We start from the raw sequence: 14,821 nt of genomic DNA on the forward strand, positions 1-14,821 counted from the left end.
CATTTTCACAGGCTCACCTGGCACATAGACGTATTATAGGTGATATCACAGGGGGGATAGGCACTGGGCTGGGAGTTCTTAACACCATTTACAGTGAGGTTTTGAGGAACGAGCTGAGTGAATTTGCACCACACATACCAAAAGGTTTTCGAGTATACTAAAGACCTGGCCCAGGAAATGAGTAACCTTCAGCAGCAACATATGATGGTGTCAGTGAGTGCACTCCCACAAATTATGAAAATAATTAAGTGCTATTGGATAATGTCTACCAATTGGGAGAAGATATTTCACAGGCACTTTTATGCACACAAGCGCAGAGTGACCTGTCAACCAGTCTAAAAATCAGCTTCTAGGAGTTACGGGTAAATGGCCCCCGAAATGTTCTATTTCACAATTAGCCATGTAACATGTGTCCTGGTGGACACATTTATTGGGACCGTGTGATGTGACAATCGTATACTCTCTTATACCACAGGAAGGGGAGGAAAGGACCATATTAAAAAATGTAGTCATAGGGATAGCTATGAAAGGATTTACTCTCCATCCCACACTGCACCGTACTCATGTTGAGCATGATTCTGACACTGGGAAATGGAAATTGTTGGACTGTCACTTTGCACTTCAGGCAAATATATGCATACAGTACTATATTATGTCGATCATCACAATACAAGCTTATTGATGAACAATGCTGGGTAAACCATATAAGTTGTATCATGGAAGGTAAAGAACAAGTTACCAACACTGTTTATTACCTCAGACAGGATAGAGTGTGTTTTCATGTGTTGGAAAAACAAAATGTAAGTTATACACACACATGAAGGGTAATGGGACCGTCCTCCTGAGTGTCATGATAGAGGGGGTTTGGCCCGCGATTAAAGGGTTTACACCCCATTTGGCCACCCCCTACTCTCACTTGGGAAGCAAGGGGTTAACTGGACTGAGGTCCAGTAATGTGTTTTTTACCTTGCTTCAGTATCCAAATGTTTATTCCCCTGTATAACTGTATTGTGTTACCCTGGTGCTTGCACTCACACATACACTAGGGTTGATGCGGGAGGGAAGGGGTTAATGTTAATTTAGTGATTATAGCCCTTTGTTCCCTTTTCCCGCCTTTTCAGGCTCCATTTTGCAGCCGTCCATAGGTCGCCATTGAGCCTCCATGCGTTCTAATGGCAGAAGTAGCGGTTTTGGAACTGTTTTCCAGCGACGACCAGCAGGTGGCGTCCGAGAGGAGGAGCAGCGGTTTCCCATTGTAAGTTTATGGGCTCATTGACTTCAATGAAGATTCCTCAACGCCGGCCTCGAGGAACAGGTTGGCAGCCATCCAAACCGCAGACCGCAAAAGCGGATACAATGTCTTTGAAAAGAGTTTAATCACTTCGGTCAAGTTCAAAGACAATTGGCGTGGGAATCATAGGTTCTATGGCCCCTGGGAATAAAGTTCTTTTTGCCCCTAGCTCCTAGGAACCTCCACACACGATCCCCACCAGGTCCAGGAATGAGAGACCCCCGTAAGGGGTCGAGCGGAGAAGGAGGGTCGCGCCATTGACTTCAATGGCGGAGCGGAGGTCCCATTGAATCTAATGGAGACGTGCGCCATGCATTGACTATGGCGGCGCCGGCCATTGATTCCAATGGGGAAAAGCCGCGTGGCGTAAAAACGACTAAGTGTGAAATGCTGAAAAATGTAAGTCCATATCTCCGGTTCTGGAATGACCAGGGGGATGGGATTTGGGTGGCATGTAGCCCAGGTTCCGGCTTTAATGCATGACCCTTCCCAGCCCCCTCTGACCAACCAGACGGAGTGTGGACGAATGTAAAGATTTGTGTTTTTTCCATAAGCTTCAATGGCGGCGTTTCTCCATTGAAAGCCTATGGCTATGGAGCCCGCCATTCAACGCTATGGCGGCAGACCCCGTTGATTTCAATGGGGAAAGAGTGAAAAGCAGAGATTCATTTTTAAAGGGACGAATCCTGTATTTTAAAAAATGTATTAAAGTGCATTTCTGTATCTCTGGTTCTGGAGGTCACAGAGAGTTGAAATTTGGCCAATATGTAGGGTCACTGTAGGCTTTAATAACTGGCAGATTTCGACCCACTGGACCCACCAGAACGGAACTTATTAATAAGAGAAAATATTAAAGTGTATATGGGATTTTGGATCTGCTCTGAAAATGCAGACCCCATCTGCTATGCTAATAGGGCAGGAAGGGCATCCTGAAAGACTTAGCATAGCCCTGTGATCAAAAGTGATCAAAAGTTAACTGCCCTGATTGTTTATACTAGGGGCAGGAACAAAGGAGCTGAGTGTTTTTAAGTGTGGTACTTCACACTTACAGGGGAAGCCAAAATCTACTTCAAAGAGATTTTTCTAGCCAACTCGGCGCCTAGGGTTAAGAGTCAAGTGTTAAAATGGTATATAAGTCAGAGTCACCTCCTTACTCAATGGTGTTCATGTTCTTCATGCATTGTCGTGATGTCCACATCTGAACCTGAATTATGGAAGAAATGGCCCATCCTGTATCCTGCTTTCTTGTCCTAACCTTTAAGTAAGTGTCATATTTTGTCTGTTATTTGTACTATCTTGTTGTGTTCACCTTTTTCAAGGAATAAATTATATTTTATCATATCTAAGCCTCGTTCAGTTCAACCCAGTTATATTTTTGGTGTTTATTATATCTTGTCATAAGTTACTGTGACACTGAGTGAAGGCACTTCTCATATTCACTCCACGTCTGGTTCCACTTGATTCTGGATAGGGAAAGCACCCGCTCCCAGTTAGCAGCTTCCAGTAAGTACCGGTTAGGGAATGCACCCGCTCCCAGTAAGTACCGGTTAGGGAATGCACCTGCTCCCAGTAAGTACCGGTTAGGGAATGCACCCGCTCCCAGTAAGTACCGGTTAGGGAATGCACCCGCTCCCAGTAAGTACCGGTTAGGGAATGCACCCTCTCCCGGTAAGTACCGGTTAGGGAATGCACCCGCTCCCAGTAAGTACCGGTTAGGGAATGCACCCGCTCTCGGTAAGTACTGGTTAGGGAATGCACCCGCTCCCGGTAAGTACCGGTTAGGGAATGCACCCTCTCCCGGTCTGTTGTTTTCAGCGGTCACGTGATATCACAGTGAAAAGTTCAGAAACTCCCACTGGAGCTGCAAACACAGTGTATGCATTACTGCACCTCGTTCTCTAAGTGGTTAATGCAAAAATAGCACCAAAAGGAGCATCAATGGCAACGACTTGCTAAATAACTCAATATAGAAGATTTTTAAATTAATGATGAGTAAAACAATAACAGGACGAAGCATGACACTCATCACATGATTCATTGTCTAGCTGTATCCGAAAATTGCCTCTCACCAGGACACTTTTGCATCCTCCTTCAATTGACTACTGACCTGGGTGATTTTCTGCAAATCATGTTGCACTATTATTACTGCCTTGGTACCTCGGCATTGTAATTCCTGAAAGATATGTTCCAAAACTCTTTAACCAGTCCCTAATTTATATTCCCATCCCCAATCTAACATCTGATCTCTGCAAGTTTACTGCCCCATAACACTTAAACGGATTAGTGATATTTTGAATGATGGGAATAGAAGAATTAGATTCTTTTGCCAGAATAGTAAGTAATGAGATCTCAGTACTTACTCACGTGAGCTGACAATCACCCATCTCTGGAACGTGAGCTGCCTACACCGATGAGCTGAGAGCGGGTACTTTCCCTATCAGCGTTGCCTCTGCAACTAACGGTTACACTTGCAGCATATAAGGAGCCGCTGGTAATCTTGTATTGTTCTAATTTTCAACCCTATTGTTCAATTCTCTATAGTACTAAGTGAATTTTATATTTGGTACTTATTTGTGCTTTCTATGTCCTATTGATATCGTACATTTTTTATTATCATTGAAACATGTCCTTTGCGCTAGCAATGTTTCTTTAAACTTTTACTCATCATTGTTATCTTTTTCACTCTTGCGCAAATCTTTGTTTTTCTTCATAGGGCCCGTATTATAATAAGCGCGTGCGTCAATGAGAAATACCAGTCACCCTATGACAGTGTATCCAGTGCAGACGTGCGCGCGCACGGCAGAGAGCGCTGGCGGGGCAGCTGCGTGGAAAGACAAAGAAATGTGCCTTTTTCGAGCGGCTGCCGTGCCACATGACACTGTGAGCCAATCATAGTGAGGCAGGGAAAAAAACCTACCCTTGTGACGTCATGGCCCCGCCTCCTAGTCGCGCGCGTCATTGTTTGGCCTATATACACAAAACTCTTGCGCCACGTGCACGCGCAACGTCATGCGCGCACTTACTATAATACAGACCTTAGAAACACGTGCTGCAAGCTTTGCAGAGTGCAGTATAAACTGCAAACGCAACCTAGCATCAAGAATAAAACATATTAACTAATCATATACTTAGTTGTGTGTGTCATGATAGAGGGGGTTTGGCCCGGGATAAAAGGTGTTACAACCCATTTGGCCACCCCCTACTCTCACCTGGGAAGCAAGGGGTTAACTGGACTGGGGTCCAGTAATGTGTTTTTGCCTTGCTTCAGCCATCCAACTGTTTATTCCCCTGTATAAATGTATTGTTTCTGTGCCAGTGTCTGCACCACACACACACTGGGGCTTAAGGGGTTAATGGGCTACAGTTTAGGAAAATACAAATATGTGTGGTGTCTTTTCAGAAATATCTGGGCTTCAAAAGGCTTGATTGAAGTTGGGTGTGAAAAGTACAGAGGGGGTGTAGTGTACAGTATGTTAATACCTAATTGGCAGACCAAGGGTATATTGCTGGTAGAGAAAGCTAGGCCCATGTCTGGAGCATTGGGTGTAAAATCTAGCACCTGTGACAAATGTTCTCTACACACGAGTCCCTGCTTCAAAGGATTTATTGACAAGGGGTTATGGGGGCCAGGGGTGCGGTTACCCAAGGAGATATCAGAATGAGTGACCTTATTAAATATAAGAATATTATGAGATGTCCTCGGCTGAACGTGCTAAAAGCTACATATGTGTATTCGTGGGACTGATTCGCACATAAGGATTACAGACACATGATGTCTAGCAGGTACTAAGAGACAGATATGAATATCTCTCTTAATTTTAATATTACACGGTAATATTTAGTCTTATTGGGAGTGTCATGCGTGCCGGAATGTATTAATATGTCTCGCGTGCCAGTAAGCAGTTTTTAAACGTCCTTGGGTGGGAGGAGTTTTACTCTGGGGAAAACTGTCAACCTCACCACTGATTTATGAGAGGGGCTGGGTTTAGGTTGTGTTCAATGGGAAATAATTGTATAAGAACCAGGCTCAGCCTATGGCTATTGTCTTTAGTGTCTTTTGTGATTTTCAAGATTGCTGTATGAACTGCTAGTCACGATTTCTGACTATTTCATCATTCCCACTTTAAGTAAGTGCATATTTTGTTGTTATTTGTACTATCTTGTTGTGTTCACCTTTTTCAAGGAATAAATTATATTTTATCATATCTAAGCCTCGTTCAGTTCAACCCAGTTATATTTTTGGTGGTGTGTATTATTAATAGCCTGTCACAAAGTTACCGTCACAGTGTGAATGGGTATAAATGCTGTGTTTCAGGGTTCATTAGTCTGCCCGTGAAGAGAACCAAAGAAGAAAATTATTGTGACCCTATTGGGGTTAAAGGGGGGATATGTTGGACTCTGTAATCCCAATAACAGAGATTGAGTATGAACTGGTGTGTTGCATTCCTGCACACAAGGGGTTAATGCTCAGTATGAGGCTAACAGACCGCAGAGGTCAGGAAGGCTGTAAGGAAAAAGACTAAATGGAAGTAAATCTGCAGAGAAGCAAACGTCTCTCAACTGTCTGTCATTAGACTAGGGGTGCGCAAACTGGGGGGGGGGGGGGGCGGGAGTTTTTTCGGGGGGATGCAGTGGTTGCAGAGGCCCCACGCTCTTCCCCAAGGCATTTAAATGAAATGCCGGGGGGTCGCGTGAGGTCAATTACCGGGATTCAGAAGCTTGGTGTGACGCGTCGCCATGGCAACGTGGCATCAAATGACACCGGTTGCCATGGAGACACGGCGACGTGACGTCACAAGACGCCAGTAAAAAACGTAAGGGGGGCGTGAGCACCTAGGGGGAGCAGGCCGGGGGGCGCAGCTCCAAAAGTTTGCGCTCCCCTGTAATAGATTGTGGGGGAGAGAGCAGGAAATAGGAATTTGCAGTGCTGTGAGCAGTGGCGGATTTCCCATTAGGTCCAATGGGCCCGGGCTTCGGGTGGCAACATTTGGGGGCACCAAAAATGTCCACCCCCATATACAGATGCTGCACTCTTGGGCCGGATGGGAAAGGCAATTACATGTTGCGACAGCCTCCTGGATGCCACCCTCCTTCTTCCGAATCGCAGCATCAAATTACATCATGACGTCCCGTTACCATCGCAACTCCGGAAGGAGAAGGAGGGCGGCAGCAAGGGGGCGGCCGCCACATGTATGTGCCTGGGGGCAGCGGATCTTGAAATCCGCCGCTGGCTGTGAGAGATCGGAGCTGCTGGCTGACATGCTGCTCTCACTACCGCCGCCCTGCAGTCGGGGCTTCTCACTGCAGGGAAGGGTGGGAGGCTTCTCACTTGTCTGTGAAATAGCACAAGGCAGCAGAGGTGAGAGCACGATGCTGAGCAGGAATACACATCACAACCCCTCCTCTCTCACTCTTAACCCCTTCACTCACTGACCCTGTGGAATGTATCCCCTCCCTGCCTCTATTGACCTCCTCCATCCACCAAGTTCCTCATCTTTCTCCCTAACTCCTCTGCCCTTTACATCGTAACCCCTTTTTCTCCTCCAACCTTTTCTTAACCCTTTAACTGCCAAAGAGGCAGCAGGTCATTGCAGGGAGATTTGATGCAAATCCCTCCTGTAACAAAACGGTTAATCCCTTAATTCCCAAACTCTTTCCATGTCTGCGCTTCCCCTTTTCTCACCTACATCCCTGTCGTCCACCCATCCCAGCACTCACCCTTAGATATTCTCTCCATTTAAAAACATTTCATGTATAACATGTTAAAAAATACATTTTAACATTTTATAAATTAAATGTGTTTTTAAATGGAGGGAGTATCTCGGGTGAGAGTGATGGGATGAGGGGGATGTTAGCAATGTAGGTCTGTGATGGGATGAGGGGGATGGGAGCAGTGTTGGTGAGTGATGGGATGAGGAGGGTATTAGGGGGATGGGAGCAGTGTAGGTGAGTGATGGGATGAGGGGGATATTAGGGAGTTGGGATCAGGGTAGGTGAGTGATGGGATGAGGAGGGTGTTAGGGAGATGGGAGCAGTTTAGGTGAGAGATGGGATGAGGGGGATATTAAGGGGTTGGGAGCAGTGTAGGTGAGTGGGATGAGGGGGATATTAGAGGGATGGGAGCCGTGTAGGTGAGAGATGGGATGAGGGGGATATTAGGGGGTTGGGAGCAGGGTAGGTGAGAGATGGGATGAGGGGGATATTAGAGGGATGAGCGCCGTGTAGGTGAGAGATGGGATGAGGGGGATATTAGGGGGTTGGGAGCAGTGTAGGTGAGAGATGGGATGAGGGGGATATTGGAGGGATGGGCGCCGTGTAGGTGAGAGATGGGATGAGGGGGATATTAGGGGGTTGGGAGCAGGGTAGGTGAGAGATGGGATGAGGGGGATATTAGAGGGATGGGAGCCATGTAGATGAGTGGGATGAGGGGGATATTAGGGGGTTGGGAGCAGTGTAGGTGAGAGATGGGATGAGGGGGATATTAGGGGGTTGGGAGCAGGGTAGGTGAGAGATGGGATGAGGGGGATATTAGAGGGATGGGCGCCGTGTAGGTGAGAGATGGGATGAGGGGGATATTAGGGGGTTGGGAGCAGTGTAGGTGAGAGATGGGATGAGGGGGATATTAGAGGGATGGGAGCCATGTAAATGAGTGGGATGAGGGGGATATTAGGGGGTTGGGAGCAGTGTAGGTGAGAGATGGGATGAGGGGGATATTAGAGGGTTGGGAGCAGTGTAGGTGAGTGGGATGAGGGGGATATTAGGGGGTTGGGAGCTGTGTAGGTGAGTGATAGGATGAGGGGGATTTTATGGTGATGGGAGCAGGGTAGGTGAGAAAAGATGAAGCGCAGACATGGAAAGTGTTTGGGAATGACGAGCTCTTAGCTCCTTGTAAAGCTAAATCTATTTCTTTTTAACACTTTATATAGATTTACTAGGACATTTTTGGGCTTAAAAAAAACATTTAAACAAACTATGGGAAAGGGCCCCTAAAGTCTTGCCCCGCCCCCGAGGGGGTTAATCCACCACTGTATACATGTTATCCCACAGGATGGGGAAATACGTGGTGCCGTCGGCTGAGGTGCCATGGATGCTGAGCACCTTACATCCGGCTCTCTGTGTTCAGAGGGTCTGCTTTCCAACACTGGTATTACTGCTGAGCCTACACCACTGAGGATGCTGCAATGGAGAGGGACTCTTCTTCCGCGCGGAGCGCCACCTCTATCTGGTATAAAAGGCATTTGGTACCAACGACCTAAAACCAGTCCTGTTTGCCAGCCAGTGTCACCACATCATGCGTAAGACATTGACTCTTATCACCACCGGTATCATCCTATGTGCTATGGGTATGTGCCCCAGTTTAGCTGAACAGTGGTGGGAGATAAGAGGGCCCACGTTAGCAATCAGTTAGCTGTTATGTAGGGATTGCTCAATACTATGTGTACCATGTACCACTAGTAAAGTGTGAGCAAGACAGTGAAGCCTTGCATAGCAGTACATGGGGCTCTTTAATTATATGGTAGATATTCATAGGTTAATGTTGCGGTCCCACATATAGTGTGGCTGCTCTGTCCAGTGCCAGTGAGTATATTAAGTACTGTATAGTAAGAATTTGCTAAAGAATAGAAGTGCCATAAGTAGATAGGCAGCATATGTTTAAAAAGATTAAGCTCTGCCCCCAGTATACAAAGGGGTAATTCCGGTAAGTAGTGATATGTGAGTATAGTAGTACACACAGAGAGAGTATTTTGCACTCGGATTAAGTAAAGGTGTTTTGCAATTTAATGTGCACACTAGGGGGAGCATCACTGTGTATAATTCACACCTGTATATGCTAACTGGTTATATTTCAGGTTGTGGTTTTACAACAGCGGTTACCATAATATAAGTGTGAATACAAACTAAAGTTCCAGCACTCACTGACTATGGAACAAAGGATTAAACAAAGTAAATGCCAAAAAGTAAATCATTTAATATCAGCACAAGACCATACAGCTAAACTTGGAGTGATGTGGCACCAGCGGGTAAACAATGGACCCTACAACACAGGTGGTGAGGGACAAGGAACGCAGAGACAGGGAGTGTGATAGACAATAGACAAGGACAGTGGGGGCGGGGGGGGGGTAACAAGAGTAATGGGGGGAAGGGTAATCAGGGGAGCAACGTTTCTGGGAAAAAACCCTTCCTCAGGCCCGTTCCCTTGGGTCTATAAGGACCAAAAGGTACTTCCCTGTCTCCCCAACCACCAGAGCAGCACCCAGCAATCACAGCACAAATGTCTCAAAACCAGAGTATAAGCGCAAAAACTAGAATCCAGAAATGGCAGGAGGAGAATGTAATAAAGATGAATGTTCAAACCGTCTGGTTCACAGTCTCTTGTCTCTCCCTCTCACTCCCTCTGCTCCCAAGCGTGGCTGCTGATTGAATCCAAAGGATCTCCTGCTAGATAACGGCCCGCTGTGGTGATGTAATTTGTTCCATAGTCAGTGAGTGCTGGAACTTTAGTTTGTACTTACTATTGTCTCTGGTGGGAATTGGGGTCCCCCTGTGTTCCGTGGGCACCCTGCGCATGATCTTTTTATATGCATTGAGTGCTGTCTATCCTATCTGTTTCATAATATAAGTGTGGTTCTGAGCCTATAGTAGTGGAGAATGGACCTAAGAGTCACAGGGATGACTAGTAAGGTCCCAAAGAGATTAATGGTAAGGTTGGTAGAGATGAGAACATGAGCAATTATAGCACTGTTCAATAGGTAATGCTGCACCAACACCATACATTGTAAGGCTCAAGTGTCAGTAACAATAGACAGTAAATTATTCAAAGTATTGTCGCATGGTTACAGATTGTGTATAGTTATGGGGCTCATTAGGAGAATGTCAGGGACCTGACTATGTTTATGCCCCGAAGGTTAGGTTATCTTGGTGATGTAATGCCTAAATGTAAAGGCGGAACTGAGTTATATATTTATATGTGTAAAATATATTTCTAACAATGCTCAGTATGTGTAGAGCTATACTAATGTCACAAATCCTGCCTGATAGTGAACTCAGTTAAAGTACTGTACCCTGTACTTATATGTACATAGCTAGTTAAGATTTAAGAGGTTAACAGGCATATTGTGTATAATATGTACATATAATGAGGATTAATATGTTTAAGATGAATTAGAGTAATGTACAGTATAGTAGTCTTTAGTAAGACTAAGGGTTATTAAGGTTACTGTGACGGTAACTTTGTGACAGGCTATTAATAATACACACCAAAAATATAACTGGGTTGAACTGAACGAGGCTTAGATATGATAAAATATAATTTATTCCTTGAAAAAGGTGAACACACGAGATATACAAATAACAAACAAAATATGCACTTACTTAAAGTTGGAATGATGAAATAATCAGAACATCTTGATTAGCAGTTCATGCAGCAATCTTGAAACTCACAAAGACACGAAAGACAATAGCCATAGGCTGAGCCTGGTTCTTATACAATTATTTCCCATTGAACACAACCTAAACCCAGCCCCTCTCATAAATCAGTGGTGAGGTTGACAGTTTTCCACAGAGTAAAACTCCTCCCACCCAGGGACGTTTAAAAAGCTGCTTTTCCTATCTAAATAACTTCATAACTTCAGTTCAGTCATACTTACTGGCACGCGAGACATATTAATACATTCCGGCACGCATGACGCTCCCAATGAGACTAAATATTACTGTGTAATATTAAAATTAAGAGATATTAATATCTGTCTCTTAGTACCTGCTAGACATCATGTGTCTGTAATCCTTATGTGCGAATCAGTCCCACGAATACACATATGTAGCTTTTAGCACGTTCAGCCGAGGACATCTCATAATATTCTTATATTTAATAAGGTCACTCATTCTGATATCTCCTTGGGTAACCGCACCACTGGCCCCCATAACCCCTGGTCAATAAATCCTTTGAAGCAGGGATTCGTGTGTAGAGAACATTTGTCACAGGTGCTAGATTTCACACCCAATGCTCCAGACATGGGCCTAGCTGTCTCTTACCAGCAATATGTGTTAACATACACCAAACCCCCTCTGTACTTTTCACACCCAACTTCAATCAAGCCTTTTGAAGCCCAGATATTTCTGAAAAGACACCACACATATTTGTATTTTCCTAAACTGTAGCTCATTAACCCATTAAGCCCCAGTGTGTGTGTGGTGCAGACACTGGCACAGAAACAATACATTTATACAGGGGAATAAACAGTTGGATGGCTGAAGCAAGGCAAAAACACATTACTGGACCCCAGTCCAGTTAACCCCTTGCTTCCCAGGTGAGAGTAGAGGGTGGTCAAATGGGGTGTAACCCCTTTAATCCCGGGCCAAATCCTCTCTCTCATGACAGTTACCCTGTATATTCAATGGTGTTCCAGAATGTTGGGGACATTTATTCTACTGGGGGGGGGGGGAGAGAGAGTGTAACCCACCTTTGTTTTACTAAAGGTATGTAGCCCTGTGTAATTTTGGGGTTACATGCCTTTCTCCTCCTGTGCAATAATCCCTGTTAAAAGGGCAGGTTTGCCAGGAGCTACTGTGAAGCGCTATGTACACTAATGGCGCTATATAAATAAAGACATACAATACAATACAATTTATTAAATATTTTACCAGGAAGTAATACATTGAGAGTTACCTCTCGTTTTCAAGTAGTAGTAATAATAATAATAAAGTAGGAGTAATCATGGGGTTTGCCCTCACTTCATATGCTGTGTATTATTTAGTGAAGGAAGTGACATCAAGCTCTGTGTCCACTAACAGTGACACAGGGGTGGTGCCTACTGAAGCTATATAATATGCAGCACTTCCTGAATTTAGTGTGTGTGCCTCACCATTTGAGTGAGGTGAGTCTACCCAGCAACCTGTCAGGGCTCTGGCAGTGGTTGTGGCCCTCCCTCTAGGGAGTGGTGTGGAAGACTATACCTCTTACTTCATTAGGGAGTAGGGGAAGAGTTAGACCTGCTTTCGGGGCCCTTGCCTGGGAGTGTAAGGTCAGGGACTTCCTTTGGGTTGGCAACGTGAGAATGAGTGGCTAGACAACCAAGCCACTATGATGGGCGGCTGTCCATGTCTGCTGTTAATAAAGGATGCCAAAGAAAGATATCGCTTCTGTCCTGTATGTGGAGTCACTAAGGAAGAAGGTGCACATAGAGGTTCTCTTTCAGAGACTCCTCCCTGCTATGCTGGGGGTCTGGAAGAGATGGAGGCGCTGTACCATGAGTGAGTATGACTCAACATTACCTCACAAGTCAGTCCTGATGCCATTCCCCTTAATACCATCAAGCGGTAGACTCAGGAGTCCTGTAAGCCAGCAGGTGCACCACACTATAGGCAATGACCTTTAAGGTATTGTTGCAACTCAGCCAAAGCCATGTAAGCCCCACCCCTATTCTAGGAGTCCACCCATGATCTTGCCCAGTAACGGGTGGAGCGATATGATGAGGAGCCTAGCCAAGCCTCTATAACTATGGTGCCCTGTGAGGTCACCAGGAGGTATAAAGGTAAAGATATAGGGGGTTGGGCCTTGGACCCTAGGAGGACCACAGGAGTGCCCCCAACACCACCAGGAGGACTCCAGGTGAAAGAGGAGGGGGTCTCAGTAGTCCTAGTCTAGCATGTGTGAAACTCTGTGTAATGATGTAAGAACAACTTTGTTGTTTTAGTCAGGGAAGTGTCCCTACATACTGTAGATAGGGACACTCACTAGCTAATGGCAAGGCCATAAGAATATACTGAAGGAGTGTGTGCGTGGCAGTTCCCTTTTGTGTGGGATTCCCAACCACATGGGGTCTCCAGGGCTGTCACATATCACAGTTGCTCCTACACCAGCCTTGGAAGCAGTAAGCACACCAGGACACTAAAGAGGACAGCTAGGGTGTTGTCAGCCAAGGGAAGTCAGGTTTACAGAGGCGCTGCAGCTCCCCCGGCACTTAATGTAAGTGCCTTCGGGAAACGCGCGGGGCCTATGTAAACCCCGCAGTCAGTCTCTCGCCCCCCCTGGTGGTCGCACCCCCCACTTTGCTCACCGGTGGTCTAAACCACAGTGCTTCTCATCACACTGAGGCAACACTATGCTATTTACCCTAATTACTTGCTGTCCTACTAAATGAGCTCTAGTTTGAGAAACATCTGTGTCCAACCCATACACACCAGATTCTGTTTCTTTGAGATGTATGCTGTGGTTTTGTTTTTGCGCTAATTTTGCAGTTGGGAGACTTTAGTAAAAACTACTACAACCATTAATAGTGTCAGTTGTAGATTCCCCCCCCCCCCCCCCATCCTGTCGACGCAGAGGTGTGGTGTCATGGTGACCCGACATCAAATGACACTGCGTTGCTATGACAACATGACTCCGCAGGAGGAGGGTCGCACGTCAAGGAATTCGCCCGGGCCCTGAAGGCAAGTACCTTTACCTACTTCTACAGGGTTCCCCCGCTGCCAGCTTGCCACCTTGGGTCCCACAGAGGCTGGCCCTGATATGGTCTGCGAATATTGAAATGGGTACTTTGCCTGGTCAGGATCCCTTGGCAGGTATTGTGCATCAATCTACTGCTGGAGATGGAAGAACTGAATTGATTTAATATTAATTAAAGCAGAAATCTAGAACTGTAACCCATTTATTGTCAAGTCAATGCCTTGTGGCATTGAACCTATGAGACTAATTTGTGTTCATAATAAATGTTTTGGCCAACACAGTTCATAATACAGCCACGCCTTCTGTTGGCACTGCAATGGTTTAGTACCATGCACTCTCATTTTATATTAGCCCAGAAAATAGTACTTCCTGCTGTCATGAAACAAAATAAAACTGTACAACCTTTTCTTATCTGCCAAAGAAAACCCAAAGACTCAGATAATGCTGCAAAATATGTATTGCAAACATATTGATAGACAGAACACCGGCATAACACACAATGGATACACAACTTCCCCCATGTAGACAATTCATACTGGTGCTTTAGATGGGATCAGTGAGAGAAAATCATTGAGGAGAAGAAGTTGTGCTGGAGGTTGTCCGGTGCACAGTAGGCTGGCTGTAGCCTCCCAGAGGAGAGTTTAGCTGCTCTCCCCCAGGGTGTGCTTGTCGAACAGGTACTCGCCCATTCCATTCTGGGGCACCCCCAGGCGCTTCAGGTTGGTGATGAAGTCGCCAAGCTTCTTCATGGACTTCACCTGTTCCTCCAGGTACTCGGTCTCCAGGAAGTCACAGAGCTGTGAGGGAGAAAAGAATTAGGCCAATTTGAATGACATGCATTTGAGAAATAAATGAACAGTTAATGTGATGTGTTGGGACTGAAGTGGAAAATGTAATGAACTTTGTTCCGTTTAAATATCCAACATGAATATATTTGAAGGAATTTATATATTAACACGCAATTCCTGCCATTGACCAGATTAACAAATTTTTTTCCCCGCAGTAAAATCCTGAAAAGTGCAAGAATATGCTACTATGCGTAAAATAATCCTTTTTTGAATAAGTAAATATTATGTATCTGTAAC

General features: G+C 45.4%; 1 protein-coding gene across 5 annotated transcripts in view; it reads right to left on the bottom strand.

Moving 5' to 3' along the window:
- Positions 1-14,175: 14,175 nt before the first annotated feature.
- LOC142497590 (ferritin heavy chain A-like) overlaps positions 14,176-14,821 on the bottom strand; it is a 38,952-nt gene continuing 38,306 nt past the window's right edge. For all 5 annotated transcript variants that reach the window (XM_075605606.1, XM_075605607.1, XM_075605603.1 and 2 more), the window contains one exon: positions 14,176-14,533. In XM_075605606.1, coding sequence (XP_075461721.1) covers positions 14,378-14,533 — 156 coding nt within the window. In that variant the 3' untranslated portion in view covers positions 14,176-14,377. The remainder of the gene's footprint in view (positions 14,534-14,821) is intronic.

Source organism: Ascaphus truei, chromosome 6 (assembly GCF_040206685.1).
Source record: "Ascaphus truei isolate aAscTru1 chromosome 6, aAscTru1.hap1, whole genome shotgun sequence".
Taxonomy (NCBI): domain Eukaryota; kingdom Metazoa; phylum Chordata; class Amphibia; order Anura; family Ascaphidae; genus Ascaphus; species Ascaphus truei.